We start from the raw sequence: 16153 nt of genomic DNA, 5'->3' as shown, positions 1-16153 counted from the left end.
ATGGGAATTTTGTTAGCTATAACAGGTCAAATAGACATTTTGGTCATTTTCCCTCTTGTTATCTGCGTAGGTAAATAAGTTGAAAGATAAGGGTAAGATACCCTCTTATTCAATTGATATGATTTTCATTGTAGGTAATGAATCAAAGGTGGGACTTTTGAAAAGTTTCCCATTTGCTGAAGAAAGGCTTCATTTGTTTGAAGCTGATATTTACAAGCCAGAAGAGTTCGAGAAGGCGATAGAGGGTTGTGTCTTTGTTTTCCATGTTGCAACCCCCCTGATACACACTACTGGCTATAAGGTGCTAGTTTATTGAATTTTTGACAAATAATCAAGATTCTTGAATTTACAATTAATCAATAGTTTAAGTGTCAATTTCTCAATAATTTTCTAGAGTTTGCAAACACTCAAAGTTCTCAATAGGTTAAATGACAATTTTCGATTTAAGGCTTACAATAATGATACATTATTATAACTGTGTGTAACTACAGTGCGATAATACCGTTGAGGCGGCTGTTAATGGGGTGAAAAAGATCATTGATGCTTGCGTACAGACGGGGACAGTAAAGCGTCTCATCTATACTGCTTCAGTTGTTGCAGCTTCGCCTTTAAAAGATGACGAGAGCGGTTATAAGATCATGATAGATGAAAGTTGTTGGACATCCCCTCATCTCAAAGTCCCTTATGCGAATGATTTCTTAGAGGTTTTATATCTAATTTTATTGGTTTTGTGTGTACTTAATTAGTTCTTAATTCACTTCTTATGTTTGTAACTTTTTTGGTGATGTTTTCCGCAGTACTATACGAACTCCAAAACAAAATCAGAGCAAGAAATATTGAAATTTGGGGAACAGAAAGCAAACGAGTTGGAGTTGGTGACGTTAGGTTGTGGGCTTGTGGGCGGTCGAGGATGTCTGCCATACGCTTCAGTCACTACATTGGTGTTCCTATCACAAATTGCCAATAACGCCATAAATTACCAATCACTAAGGTACCTAGAAGAATTGCTAGGGAAAATCCCGATCATTCACATCGACGATGTTTGCCAGGCGCATATTTTTTGTGCCGAGACACCATCCGTTAATGGAAGGTTCTTATGTGCTAGCTCGTATGTAACAAGTGCAGAAATTGCAAAGTATTATCAGAAAGCCTACCCGCATTTGAACGAAGAGTAAGTGTTAAAATAACGCTAGTTAGGAAATAAACAAATGACATAATAAATGTTAATATGTTGTGTTATCATGTATTTTCGTTTCAGGTTTTTGGAAGAAAATGGAAGAGAAATCAAATGGGGATCTAAGAAGCTAGAGGATAAAGGTTTTGTTTACAAATATAGTACCAACATGATCCTAGATGATTGTCTTGAATGTGCAAAGGGATCAGGACTTATCTAGAAATAACTAATGAATAGTTGTATAAGCTTTTACACGTGCATGTTATGTTCAATAAAGGATTTCTACATAGCGAATTCCCCAGTAGCTAGTAGCGGTTTGAATTTTTTTTTTTTTTTTTTAAGCAATCATCTTCTTGTAATTTTTACATACAATTACACACTTTCACTTCCAAATACTTCAACATTGATTTTATACACGTCCACTTTTTTATTTTTATAAAGAAATTAACGATTCAGAAGAAGATGAAGTCAAGGTAAAGAAATTTGCCAAAGCCACGAAGGTGACGTCCCAAGTGACATTAGGTTGCGGGGTGGTGGGTGGTGGAGGATATCTACCGTACCCCTCAACCAGTGTGTTGGCGTCAATATCCCAAATTTCCAACAATGCCGCACAATATCAACAACTAAGGTACCTAGAAGAATTGCTAGGGAAAATTCCGATTATTCATATCGATGATGTTCGTCGAGCACACATCTTTTGTGCAAAGACGCCATTAGTAAATGGAAGATTCTTATGTGCTAGCTCGTACATAACAAGCGCAGAAATAGCAATGTATTATCGAAAAACCTACCCACAACTTAACCAGGAGTAAGTAATGAAATAACAATGCACACACTTTAGAATAAAAAATGTATGACTTAATGCAAGTTAATATGCTCATTTATCATGGTCTTCTTGTTTTAGGTATCTCGAAGTATATGGGAGAGAAATCGAATGGGGACCGAAGAAGCTCGAAGATAAAGGTTTTTTGTACAAATGTAGTACCAAATAAATCCTAGATGATTGTCTTGGATGCCAGTGGCGAAGGATGTTGAGTGCCAGGGGTGGCCCCGACCCCTTGTTTTTCCGCGTAGCAGTGTAAATTTAGTGTTTTTCGTCCGAAAACTTTTATACGTAGTGTTACTAGTGTAAATTTACCTGCTTTCAACCAAAAATTTCAGCCTACCCCCCTTGTTTATGAATTTCTAAATACATTTTGAGTCCGGCCTCCCTGACATTCATGTCTAAGCTTCGCCACCGTTGGATGCGCTAAGGGATCATAATATATTTGGAAATTATTAGAAGTAATTCAAAGGGTAGCTATTTAGAGAAAATGAATGAAATTGATCGAATTTGTCACAGAATAAGGAGTCTATTCTAGAATCATTACTCCATTTACTTGTATTCAGTTTTATATATAGTTGGTGATCTCTTATGTTATTTCCTATTTAAAAGTTTTGCTTATCTTCAATAATACAACAGATCATTCTATATTTGAGTTCTTTGCATTCTTGTTTACCATAAACGTCAACATTGTGGTATCAGAGTTCGAGCATAACATGCTCAAGCTTTCACGTGTCTTTCGATCTATAGAGGTATGGTACTAAAAAGACCCAAATACCCTTAAGTAACATCCGTGGGTCAACCAAGAGCACGTCACAAGTCACCCGCGGGACATATGAACCATCCGCGTAAATCATCTGAGGAAGAAACACCCTCATGACACATGCGGAAGCATCCTGACACCCTCAAAAGTCACCCGCAAGAAGGAATATCATTCCGCGTAAATGACCACGAGGTAATGCTCCGGGACAGCTGTCAACAACTAAATTACCTTCTAGAAGATTTATCAAAGATGCTTTCTTGAGCAATACGTGATCCCTTGGCCAATCTGTCACACCCTCAAAATCCACTAACGGAGTTTTACCGTCAGAGGGTGTGAACTGGCAGGATCGGAATCATCAGTTATAATCAAACCATAAAATAAAGTTTCAAAACCATGAAAACGTTTACGAGTAATTAAATGCGGAAGCGTAAAAATCTTTAATCAAAAGTTGCGTCACGCAGGACGACTTAAAACCAAAGATAACCGTTAAAAATAAGTTTGCAGGACAAAAGCGTTTTCAATCAATGCATGTTCCTAAACCGCGCGCCCGCCTCGGCTACCTGAGAATAACATACTAAAAGTGTCAACACAAGGTTGGTGAGTTCACAAGTTATATAAAAATAAATCGTTTAGCGTTTGCGTTTAGCGTTACAGCGTTTTGTGTTAAGCGTTTTGCGTTACAGCGTTACAGCGTTTTGCGTTACCAGATAGTGTTATGTCAAATTATATATCGATAGGTAGCTAATCTATACAACAAGTATTTACTAAGTGTTCGACACCGAAGCTGACTCGTTTAGTAAGTGCCTTGTCACCAGGTCCTCCAGACCATGGTACGTGTTAGCCAAAATTACACCCGCTCGACCTCCAGTCGAGTTTAGCGTTGGGTGGGGTTTGTCAAACCCAGTAGTACTACTCAACAGTGACTCGCTATTCTAAATATTAACCGGTTCGATGTGTAGGACTTCAAATATTTCGTTTGCCACTTAGCCTTTACAAGTGATATATAATTTATAACAAAATCTTAAATGCGTTGTGGAGTATGTTATCTCCCCCAAGTGAAAAACGTTTGAAAACAGTTTAAAGAGGGGAAAGTGAAACTCACTGTTTGCGAAGAATTTCCCAAAATAAATCACCAAGATGCGCGTCACCGAAAAACTCTCTCTAACGTTCTAAAACAACAAAGAGATTTTTCTAAGTGTCGGAATATTATCGAGTCTCTAGACCCGGCACATAATACCTATGCACATAACATGTTTCGTGTTTCGTTTGTGAATCGTGTGTGACTTTAACAAGTGTTTTTGTGACACATCACATGTGTAAGCAATCATATACGTGTCATGTATTCATAACGTACATTACTAGCAATTATTCCCCGTAAGGGCATTTTGGTCAACAAATAACAATTAACTAGCCATTATTCCCCATAAGGGCATTTTGGTCAACAAATAACAATTAACTAGCCATTATTCCCCATAAGGGCATTTTGGTCAAATTATGACAATCATCTTGCAATCATTCCCCTCAAGGGCAATTTGGTCAAAACTCGATAATAAATTAGCAAGTATCATATTTCATGCATTTTCACAAAACTCAGCAGCTAGTTTCACCGAGACAGAATCCTACTAGAAAGATTGTACTATTTCACTTATCATAGCATCTCAATTAATTTACCAAAAATCATCACAGAAGCACATATGTCTTAGGTTTCCAGAACATATTTTATTACATTTTTATTCCTCATAGTTTTCTCACAATCATCAAATCATTACAGCAAACTCATAACAGTCAAATTCATGCGCAACAGAATGTTATTTGCAATTCCCGTTAAACGAAAAATCCAATAAATGCAAGACCACTTGGGTTAGGTTCCTAACTCAATAAGTCAACTTCCAGAAGTGGAACCAACCCAATTGGCCTCGTAGTTCATGAGATATAACATTTACAAAACAACCTAACAGCAGGTCTAACAGCTCAGCTTTGCACAACGTTTTTGTAAAATCATAAAAGTTAACCTTTACTTGTCCAAAAATTACAAGTTTGGACTTTATGAAAACTAAACTCAACAAAGTACCCTGTAGTGTTAACAACCTCAACCAATTTCCACATTAACATTTATTTACAGTCGTCTAAACATAACTTACAATCTGTCCAGTACCGGTTTTGACCTTTAATCACAATTAAATCGTTTGACCAACCAAAACACCTCCAAATTTGGCGTGGTTGGACTTTCTGAAAACTAGACTCAGAGTACTACCTTGTAGACTCATAATTTGCTCAGTTTGCTTTTATATTCAACAAGTTACACATCATTCAATCTTAACAATCACTGCTGTCAAAAACTCAGCAAGCCTAGACAATCATCTAACATGCATCCTAAGCATACGACATAACCCAAAACATGTAATACACATAATTAATCATATAAAATCAGTAGCAACCCTCTAGGGTTTACAAACAATCAACGATTCATCAATCTTTCACCGTTCAAAATCACATATGATCCTCAATATCAACAGCCAATACATAATCAATCATAAGAACACTTAATATGATATTCAATAGTTAGGGTTTCATATTTATACCTTAAAACGCAGAAATAAACCAAGGGAAACGTGAGGGGTGCTTAGAAACGAGTGTAGGATGCTCCGATTATGACGAACAATATCAAAACGAGGTGATATGTGGGTGTGTGTGAGCTGCCGATCGCAAGGATGAGGGAGAGGGGGGCTGCCGGTCGCGATCGGGGTAGGGAAAGAAAGAAAGAAAAGTGATTTAGGGTTTTAGGTTTAGTATTATTTATAAAAATAAGATGTTACACTCAAGTCCCTCAACTTTCAATTGTTACTTTTCTAGCCTAACTAACTTGTTTACATCTTGAGTTAACGTCTATAACCATGTTATCACATAACACATAAGTCTAACACATAATTATCACATAATTACTGTTTTGACGTTTTTCGTTTATTCATCAATCGTTTGCGTTTCGGTGCAAATCCCGAAAGACTACACATGTAGTAAGTGTTAAGCGTCATTTAAACTCTAGTTTAAATGTAATGAAGTGTGCGTTATAGATTTAGTGATCTTAAGTTTGAATTGACGGAGTTGAGTTAACGGAGTTAACCTGAAATTGACGATTGTCACAGTTATAGATTCAATGATCTTAAGTTTGAATTGACGGAGTTGAGTTAACGGAGTTAACCTGAAATTGACGATTGTCACATCATTCCCATGTTAAAGAATTTTCGTCCCGAAAATTTGAGTCAAGTCGTGATGAGAGTCTGAAAGAGTAAGAAAAAAAATTTCAGTTTGTCATATCATCCCCTAGTAGAAAGAAATTTCGTCCCGAAACTTAATTCATACCTCCGGTGATGTCTGACGGTTTGCCGAGTTTCGCGGTTTTCTGTGTTTGGTTAGCCCTTCAAAAAGGTGAGGATACTTTTTCATCATTTGATCCTCGCGTTCCCACGTGAACTCCGGTCCACGTCTCGAGTTCCAACGAACCTTAACGATTAGAATTTTGCTGTGGTTGAGCGTTTTGGTTTCCCAATCCAAAACCTCGACTGGTTCCTCAATGAAACGTAACTGTTCATCAACTTGCAGTTCCTCCAAAGGAACTACTTGGATTTCATCGGACAGGCATTTCTTCAAATTTGATACGTGGAATACATCGTGTACGCCACTGAGTTCTGTTGGTAGGTCCAGTCGGTACGCCACCGGACCAATGCGCTCAGTTATCCGGTACGGACCAACATACCGTGGGTTGAGTTTGTTTCGCTTCCCAAAGCGAACCACACCTTTCCAAGGTCAGACTTTGAGTAACACTTGATCGTCCACTTGAAATTCGAGAGGTTTTCGGCGCTTGTCGGCGTAACTCTTTTGGCGATCTCGTGCTGCTGCCATGCGATTTCGGATTTGAACAATCTTTTCCGAAGTTTCGAGTACCAGTTCTGGACCAGTGATTTGGCTGTCACCCACCTCTGCCCAGCAGAGTGGTGATCGACACTTCCGTCCGTACAGCGCTTCAAACGGCGCTGCCTTAATACTTGCGTGGTAGCTGTTATTATACGAAAACTCTACCAAGGGTAAGTGGGGTTCCCAACTTTTTCCGAAATCCAATACGCAGGCACGCAACATATCCTCCAGGGTCTGTATAGTTCGCTCACTTTGCCCATCCGTCTGAGGATGGTATGCTGTGCTCATATCGAGACGGGTGCCTAGTGCGCTTTGCAGCGACTTCCAAAAGTGCGAAGTGAAACGAGGATCTCGATCAGAAATGATTGAGACAGGCACTCCGTGTCTAGACACTACTTCCTTAATGTAAACACGAGTCAGTCTTTCCATTTTGTCAGTTTCTTTAATTGCTAGGAAGTGTGCCGATTTAGTCAACCGGTCAACGATCACCCAGATGGTATCGCATCCCGTCGGTGTCGTAGGTAAACCCGTAATAAAATCCATTGAGATGTGTTCCCATTTCCACATTGGGAGTTCCGGTTGTTGCAGTAGACCAGATGGTTTCTGGTATTCTATCTTGACTCTGGCACAAGTCAAGCATTTGCTCACGTAGGTGGCAATGTCGGCTTTCATGTTCAGCCACCAGTAAAGTGCCTTTAAATCATGATACATTTTATCTGAGCCAGGGTGGATAGAATATCGGGACTTGTGTGCTTCGTCCATCACTAGAGTTCTCAACTCTCCGTATCGTGGAACCCAAATCCGGTTATCAAAATATCGGACCCCGTCCGATCTGGTTTCAAGTTGCTTGTTCATGCCCCGCATGAGTTCCGATGGAAGATTGTCATCTTTCAAAGCTTCAAGTTGCGCATCGCGAATCTGATCGGGTAAGCTGGCATGAATCGTGAGTTGCAATGCTCTCACCCGTCTGGGTTTATCTGTTTCTTTTCTGCTGAGGGCGTCGGCCACCACATTGGCCTTGCCAGGGTGGTACTTGATGGCACAATCATAATCTTTGAGCAGCTCGACCCAACGACGCTGTCGCATGTTCAGCTCCTTCTGATCGTAGATATGTTGGAGACTCTTGTGGTCGGTGTAAATGGTAAACTTGGTACCGTACAAGTAATGCCTCCATATCTTAAGAGCAAACACCACAGCTCCGAGTTCCAAATCGTGGGTCGTGTAGTTCTTCTCGTGAACCCGTAGTTGTCGAGAGGTGTAGGCTATAACCTTCTCGAGTTGCATCAGCACACAACCGAGACCTTGTATAGATGCGTCACAGTGTACCTCAAAATTTTCCGTTCCCTCGGGGAGGGCTAAAATAGGGGCGCTGCAGAGTTTGGTTTTCAATAGTTGAAAGGCGGATATTCTTGCGCATCACCCCAATTGTACTTAGTGCCTTTGTGAGTCAAAGCGGTGAGGGGTTGAGCAATCTTTGAAAATCCCTCGATGAAACGCCGGTAGTAGCCGGCCAGTCCTAGGAATTGTCGCACCTCAGTCGGAGTCTTAGGTGCTTCCCAGTTTTTGATGTCCTCTACCTTACCGGGATCGACATGGATACCATTCTCGTTGATCACATGTCCTAAAAAGTGAACCTCGCGAAGCCAAAATTCACATTTCGAGAGTTTAGCATACAGTTGTTCCTTCTTCAATAGTTCCAGAATTACCCTTAAGTACTCTTCGTGGTCAGTCTCATTCTTGGAGTAGACGAGAATATCATCGATGAAAACAATCACAAACTTGTCGAGGTACGCCTTGCATACTCGATTCATGAGATCCATAAATACGGCTGGTGCGTTGGTTAGGCCAAAAGGCATAACCGAAAACTCATAGTGACCATGCCGTGTTCTGAAAGCCGTCTTTGAGATATCTTCTTCGCGCACTCTTAGTTGGTGATAACCAGATCGCAGACCGATCTTCGAGTAGTAACTCGATCCTTGAAGCTGGTCAAACAAATCGTCAATTCGGGGTAAAGGATAACGGTTCTTGACCGTCACCTTGTTCAACTCCCGGTAGTCGATACACATGCGGAAAGTCCCGTCTTTCTTTCGGACAAACAAGACAGGGGCTCCCCAAGGCGATGAGCTAGGTCGGATAAAACCCTTATCCGACAAATCTTGCAACTGAGTGGACAACTCCTGAAGTTCCGCCGGTGCGAGCCGATACGGGACTCGTGCTATGGGTGCTGCACCGGGTGTCAACTCGATTTGGAATTCGACTTGACGAATGGGAGGGAGTCCGGGCAAATCCTCCGGGAAAACTTCCGCAAAATCTCGCACAACCGGAATATCTTCAATTCGTTTCTCCTCTGCGGGTTTCTCAACAATCTGCGCCAAAATCGCCGGATGACCCTTTCGTAGATACTTCTGCGCCTTCATAAGGGTAATGACGCTGGTGGTCTTGCCGCTTCTCTCGCCTCGGACCGAAATGATCTCGCCGGAAGGGGTGGTAATATGGACTATCTTATCGTGGCATATAATCTCCGCTCGGTTCTCGGATAACCAGTCCATGCCGACAACGACATCGAAACTACTAAGCGTAAAAGGAATAAGGTCGATATCAAAGACATGACCTGACAGTTTTAACTTACATCCCGCAAGTACATGAGTCGTTACTATAGTCTTACCGTCAGCTAATTCAACAGGAAACTTAGCATCTAACGGAATTTGAGTTACGTCTAAGAGTTGACTAAAGGCTTTCGACACAAAACTCCTATCAGCTCCAGTTTCAAACAATACAGAAGCAAAACAATCGTTTACAGGGAACTTACCAGTCACCACGTGCGGATCATTACGGGCTTGACCCGACCCAATCACAAACGCTCTTCCCTTGCCATTGCTTCCACCACTACTGCCACTTCCATTACCTCCATTGTTGTCATTCTGTTTCAGCTTGGGGCAATCTTTTCTGAAATGACCTTCCTGCCCACATTCAAATCATCCCTTCGTCGTCATAGGTGGCTTAGGAGCACCCTTTGCCGCAAGGTCTCCTCTACATTCTTTCGCTTGGTGACCCATCTTTCCGCATCTCTGACACTTGGCACGGTCACACTGGCCAACATGATGATAGTTGCACCTGTTGCACTCTGGATATTTCCCAGCATATCCGCTCGAAACCTGCTCGCTACCGTTGTTGTTGTGATTCTGAGTGTTAAAGCTCCGAGTGAATTCGGGCTTACGGTAGTGTTGTTGCGGTGGGAGGTTCGAGGATGAAGATCTGGTGTTGTCAAACTTCCTCTTCCCGCTGTTCGGGTTGCTGTTGCTGTTATTGTCGTTACTCTGGTTGTCACGGGCTTTAACGGTCGAACCCCTAGGTGGTAACGCACCTTGGGTCACAGCCTGATCCGTCAGTTTGTGAGCTAAACGGATCGCTTGTAGGATCGTGGCTGGTCTGGAAGACGTTACCATGCCCTGAATCTGCGGTGCTAACCCATCAATGTACATTTCGATCCTCTTGCTCGGCGAATCCACCATCCACGGACACATCATAGCCAACTCGTGAGAACGAGTAGTGTAGGCTTCGATTTCCGAACCCACCATCTTCAGTGACCAAAATTCCGACTCCAGCTTTGAAATCTCTTCTCTCGGACAATACTCCTCTCGCATCATGTTTTTGAACTCCTCCCAGTTCATCGCATTAGCCAGTTCCAATCCAAGGATCTGGACGTTCGAATTCCACCAAGTGAGGGCAGAATCCTCAAGTGTTCCAGCAGCGAATTTGACCCTACTGGCAGGGGTACAATTACACATCTCAAATGCCGACTCAGCCTTCTCAGCCCAACGCAGGAAGCCTATAGCTCCCTCAGTGCCCTTAAACGTACTGGGCTTGTAGTCAAGGTAGTTCTTGAAGGTACACGTTCCACTCGGACCTCCAGCTTGATTCTGAACGTGTGCGGCTAAAGCGGCCGCTGCATGGTCGTTCAGCAGAGTTTGGAGTTCAGCTGCAGTCAAGTTGATGCTACCACGTCCACGTCCAGCGTTTCTTCCAGCCTTTTCCTAGAATCACAGTATAAAATGTTAAACATGAATTTTTCTTTCATATACAACACTCCATACATGTAATAAAAAGATAGGTAAGAAAGAAATAAGAAACAACATCACATCACAACCACATATTAATCTAAATAAAAATTCATGATTAAAACCATTGTATTCGCTACAAAGTATTTCCAATCAATCCTTAATATCATAGAAAAATAATAGTTCGGATGGAGACAGCCCCTCCATCTAAGTGTCATCATCATTAGATGTCGTCATCTGAGGACACCTCCGAGTGTGCCTCCTCCTCAGCCGGTTCTTCCTCCGGTTCTTCTTCGGGTTCCTCCTCGGGATCTTCTTCAGGTTCCACTTCAGGCTCTGCCTCAGGTTCGGCTGCGTTCTGAGCAAGTTGCATTTGTAAGACATCGCAACGCTCTAACGCTATCTCAGTTCGGGTCCTTGCTTCTTGGAGTTGCTCTTGCAAGTCTATCATCTCGGCTTGCATCTTCATCATAACCTTCATCTGTTGATCACTGGCCTCTTGCATTTCTTTCATTGCCGCTGCCATGCGGGCAATCTCCTCCTTAGTCTCGGTTCCGTCTTTTAACATTCTGGAAACGTTCTCCCTCGTATAGCGCAGGTAACCCACGTCACGCTCCAAGCATGAAACAACAGCTGCGAGAACTCTCTCTACAGGTTCGGTTATGGGTGGTAGGGTGTTGGGATAAGCAGGGTGGTTCGGGTGAGGTAACGGGGGAACTTGTTCGCGATAGACCATACGTCTGATCATGTTAGGGTACCATTCCCAGCTAATGTCGTTTTCGTAAATGCCTCCGGATAGGCGGTACCTCTTCGGTGCGGGAGCTTCGAGTTCCGGGACTACTCTGGGTGGTGAGGCGGTAGGTAACTGCGGTTCCTTCTCGTGAGCATGCGTCATCGAATCGGATGATGATGAGGGTGGCGTCTACATTCCTACAGGTAAGCCGTATATGCGCGCGCGTATGAGTGAAAGAGATAAAGAGATAAGACTACAAGACTACACTAACCTATGTAGTGCGTATCATTATAACTAATGGGTCGTCGCGGTTATAGTCTAGTATGCATGCAGCTTCTAGTTCGTTATAACTAATGGCTCTGATACCAATCTGTCACACCCTCAAAATCCACTAACGGAGTTTTACCGTCAGAGGGTGTGAACTGGCAGGATCGGAATCATCAGTTATAATCAAACCATAAAATAAAGTTTCAAAACCATGAAAACGTTTACGAGTAATTAAATGCGGAAGCGTAAAAATCTTTAATCAAAAGTTGCGTCACGCAGGACGACTTAAAACCAAAGATAACCGTTAAAAATAAGTTTGCAGGACAAAAGCGTTTTCAATCAATGCATGTTCCTAAACAGCGCGCCCGCCTCGGCTACCTGAGAATAACATACTAAAAGTGTCAACACAAGGTTGGTGAGTTCACAAGTTATATAAAAATAAATCGTTTAGTGTTTGCGTTTAGCGTTACAGCGTTACAGCGTTTTGTGTTAAACGTTTTGCGTTACAGCGTTACAGCGTTACAGCGTTTTGCGTTACCAGATAGTGTTATGTCAAATTATATATCGATAGGTAGCTAGTCTATACAACAAGTATTACTAAGTGTTCGACACCGAAGCTGACTCGTTTAGTAAGTTAAACCTTAGGCGAACTTAGCTTTACAGCGAAGTTGTCATCAGGCGAACTTGGCTTCAGGCGAAGTTGTCATCAGGCGAACTTGGCCTCAGGCGAAGTTGTCATCAGGCGAACTTGGCCTCAGGCGAAGTTACCAGTTAGGCGAACTTAACTTTACAGCGAAGTTGCCATCAGGCGAACTTAGCTTGCAGGCGAAGTTCATCGCTTTGAAGGCGAAGTTGCCCAAATGAAGGCGAAGTTGCCCAGACAGCCGCTGTTTTAGTTTCTGATCGGCATTTCGAGCGATTTTAACACCCTTGCTATGGTTCAATATCACCCACTACGCTTCCCGACCATTTTCGGTCGTTTATACACTAAAAAGCTTGGATCTTTAAACTTCAAAGATCAAGAACCATACATTTTTGGGCTTGCTTGGATCTCGTTTACTTGCTTAATCACAACCAACCGCTCTCTCTCTCTCCGACCTCGCTCTCCCTCTCCTCGGCTGCCGCCGGCGGTTGTAGGTGGTGTGTGTGTTTTGGAGTGTTTTTAGGAAAATGATGGAAATGAAGATATTTTGGGGTTTTAGGGGATATTTATATCCCTTAAATCCCATTCTCATTTAACCCGTCTCCATTAATCCAACACTAGCCCGACTCATACCAACTCCTACTCTATTATTTATTTCCTGACAACCCGAGTAAACTTTCCCTCTATTAGTAAGTAATATAATTAATATCACTTTGAAATTTCGGGATGTTACACAAAAACACCTTCTAAAGCACACACATAACCTAGGGAAGTGTGCCCAATTTCTATGATGAACCGACATCTCGTTTTCTCGATGCAAGTATCGAAGTCCCAAACGTGTTTTAGAGACGGGGAGACGGGGTGGCGGTTGCAGACTTGGAGACGAGGTGGCGGTTGCAGACTTGGAGACGAGGTGGCGGCCGGAGACGAGGTGGTGGCCGGAGACGGGGTGGTGACATGCTATGAGGAGGCTGCTGAGGAATGGATTTCTCTTTGTTTTAAAGAGAAATGGAATTCTCTAGTTTTAGAGAAATAGAAAGAGAAATAAAAATGAAAAGTGGAAAACAAACAAAAGAAATATTTCTAATTTCATTTCTCCCCAATCAAATCCCTCTACCAAACACCCCTTTAAATCAATACAATTTCTCCACGTGTCCTACTAGGTTGTCCACCTAGGCCTCCAACTCACCATGTTTCAATTCTCATAGTGTCTATTATGCTGCCACATGTCATTCACTACACACCAAAAAAACTTATTTAAACCTTAAGATTTTTTCACCATAATCATTTAATATCTCTCTCTCTCTCTCTCCTTACTAACTCCACCATTTTCTATATTCCGGTAATGTAGATCGAGATTAATCGTTTTCCGGTAAGGTTATATGTTATACTATACTGGCCAACAATGTTATATGATTTTCCGGCAAGGTTATATCTTTTTCCGGCAACATCATATTTTCTTCCGGTTATTGTAGATCTAACCTTTTTATCTTTATTTTCATTGTTAACTGGTTTTTTTAAATCAGTTTAGGTTCTAAATCAAAAACGACGATGAAGCTAATATATCTACTTATTAACGTTTTTCCGGTAAGCATTGCCGGTAAGTTTTTCCAGTTATGCGTTATACCTATAACAATGATTGTTTTATATTTGTTTGAAGTTTTATATTTTCGTGTTTTATTTTGTTTTACATGTTATTCTAGGTTCTAGATGAAAATTCGGTTCATCCATCGACGGTATCATTATTTCGTTTTTCCGGTAAGCTACATTTAAATTATGCGGTTATTAATTATAATTATAATCTTCCATAATATCAATGTTCTAACAAAACTTTCTTATTTCAGGTTATTTACCCGATTGATTTACTGAAGATTTCATTTTACTTTGATAATCAAAATCGGAGATACCATGGTTATTATCGTTATTTGTTATTTTCCGGTAAGACATTCAAATTTTCTGGTTAGAAATTAAATATCAAATGCTCAATAATATCAACATTAATATTCTGCTTTATAATTTCAGGTTAACATCCAGACTGATACAGATCATTTCTCTTTAAATTCTACAAAAAAATCCAAGATACCATGGTCATTCTCACAATTTCGTTTTTCCGGTAACACCTTTAAAATTTTCCGGTTATTAATTATAATTCAAAAATCCATAATATCAATATTAATTTTCGATTTTATTATTTCAGGTTATTGTCCGACTCATATAATATAATTTCACGGATCGAGCATGACTTTATAAGATGTATTTTTTATATATATTGATGTATATTTACTTTTTTGAATATTCATGTATATTCAATTTCATAAATTTTAGTTAATTGTAAGTATTCATGTATATCGGAGATACCTTGATGTATATTTTTTTTCCGGCACGTTAATAAATGACTCAATTAAGTATCCCATTAATGCAATTTAGTTAGTTTGACTTTCCTAATTTGTTTAAATAACCTAATTAACATGAATATTATAACTTATTTGATTGATTGATTTGTTAGATGAGATTGAGATTTATAGATGGTCAAATTCAAATTCAAATAAGTTATGATGGTCAAACTCATATTTATAGTACTTTGTTATTGCCATTTATAATATAATTATTGTATTTCAAGTCAAATTTCACCCCAAGTCAAATTTAATCAATCTTAACGAATTATAAATTAATTTAAAATCATTTCACCCAAGTCAAATTTAATATGAGTTTATCATAATTATATATAGTTTTTTATATCATAACAACTTAATTTGAAATAATTAGTCATAATTTACATAATAATAAGTTCTCTAAATTAATGGTTCATAATCGATACATAATAATAAGTTGACTAATTTATATTTTACATAAATAAGTAAATGAAGATCTCGAATTTGTCTATGGTATTTCTCTACGTTTTTGGTATATGATTTAAATTTGAATTTCTTATTAATGTCTATAATAATTGTTTGACTAACATTTACATGGAATATATATCAATAGGTTTCCTGTTTAAACCGTATTTTTATTTGATGAAGTTGTCCAGTTTATACATAAATCGTATTTTTATTTGAAATATATATGTTTGACTAACAAATTAATGTCCTGTTTATACTTTCCGACATTTTTGTATATCCAATGTTTTTCCAATATTATATTTATTGAACAAAAAATTCTAATTCAGATTATGTTAAATTTACAAATTATTAAAATTATAGTTTACAAGTATGCTATTATTTATATTTTTGTTATAAAATTACAACTTAGCATTCATACTATTACAAATTCAAATTTCGTTCTAAATATTTTAAAAGTACTACTTCCTAAAATAAATTCACGAAACAGAATAAGATTTCAACATCTATTATGCAATGCAAATCAAATTTTGCATATAATTTAACCTTTAATTTATAATTAATGATTCATAATAATGATTTGAGTAACATTTAAATGGAATATATATTCTCTTTACAATAATAACTTATATACATTTAAATTTTGATTATAGTGTTAAGGATGGTATTTGACTAACTTTATTAATGTTCAAATGTTACTCATTATTAAATATGTTATTATAGTATATTTAATTTGTATACTATTGTTTTATTATATTTTCAGGTGGTGAAGTAAATGAGTTTCTTTTGATAGAATGTTTGAAGAAGTTGAGGGTGGTTTAATATGAAAGAACATGTTTATGTCTTTTATTGATGTTTTTTGGTTGTTCGATGTACATTAACTTATTATAACTTTTAACTTTTAATATCTAGACAATGTAAATGGTTAACGTTTTGGTCCGAA

The 16153-nt window shown here is 39.4% G+C and overlaps 1 protein-coding gene across 1 annotated transcript; it reads left to right on the top strand.

Moving 5' to 3' along the window:
• LOC143550431 (NADPH HC-toxin reductase 1-like) lies at positions 1-1456 on the top strand. Its single transcript, XM_077041075.1, has 5 exons — positions 1-70; positions 135-301; positions 492-704; positions 798-1171; positions 1259-1456. Exons 1-5 carry the CDS (start codon positions 1-3, stop codon positions 1392-1394), a joined length of 960 nt encoding a protein of 319 aa, XP_076897190.1. The 3' UTR covers positions 1395-1456.
• Positions 1457-16153: the final 14697 nt, after the last annotated feature.

The sequence above is a fragment of the Bidens hawaiensis genome, unplaced genomic scaffold (genome assembly GCF_021521415.1).
Source record: "Bidens hawaiensis isolate Kalapana, Puna unplaced genomic scaffold, B.hawaiensis_p1.1 tig00016041_1, whole genome shotgun sequence".
NCBI classification, from domain to species: domain Eukaryota; kingdom Viridiplantae; phylum Streptophyta; class Magnoliopsida; order Asterales; family Asteraceae; genus Bidens; species Bidens hawaiensis.
Note: the sequence above shows the minus strand (reverse complement) of the source record. Positions and strands in the feature narration are given on the sequence as shown.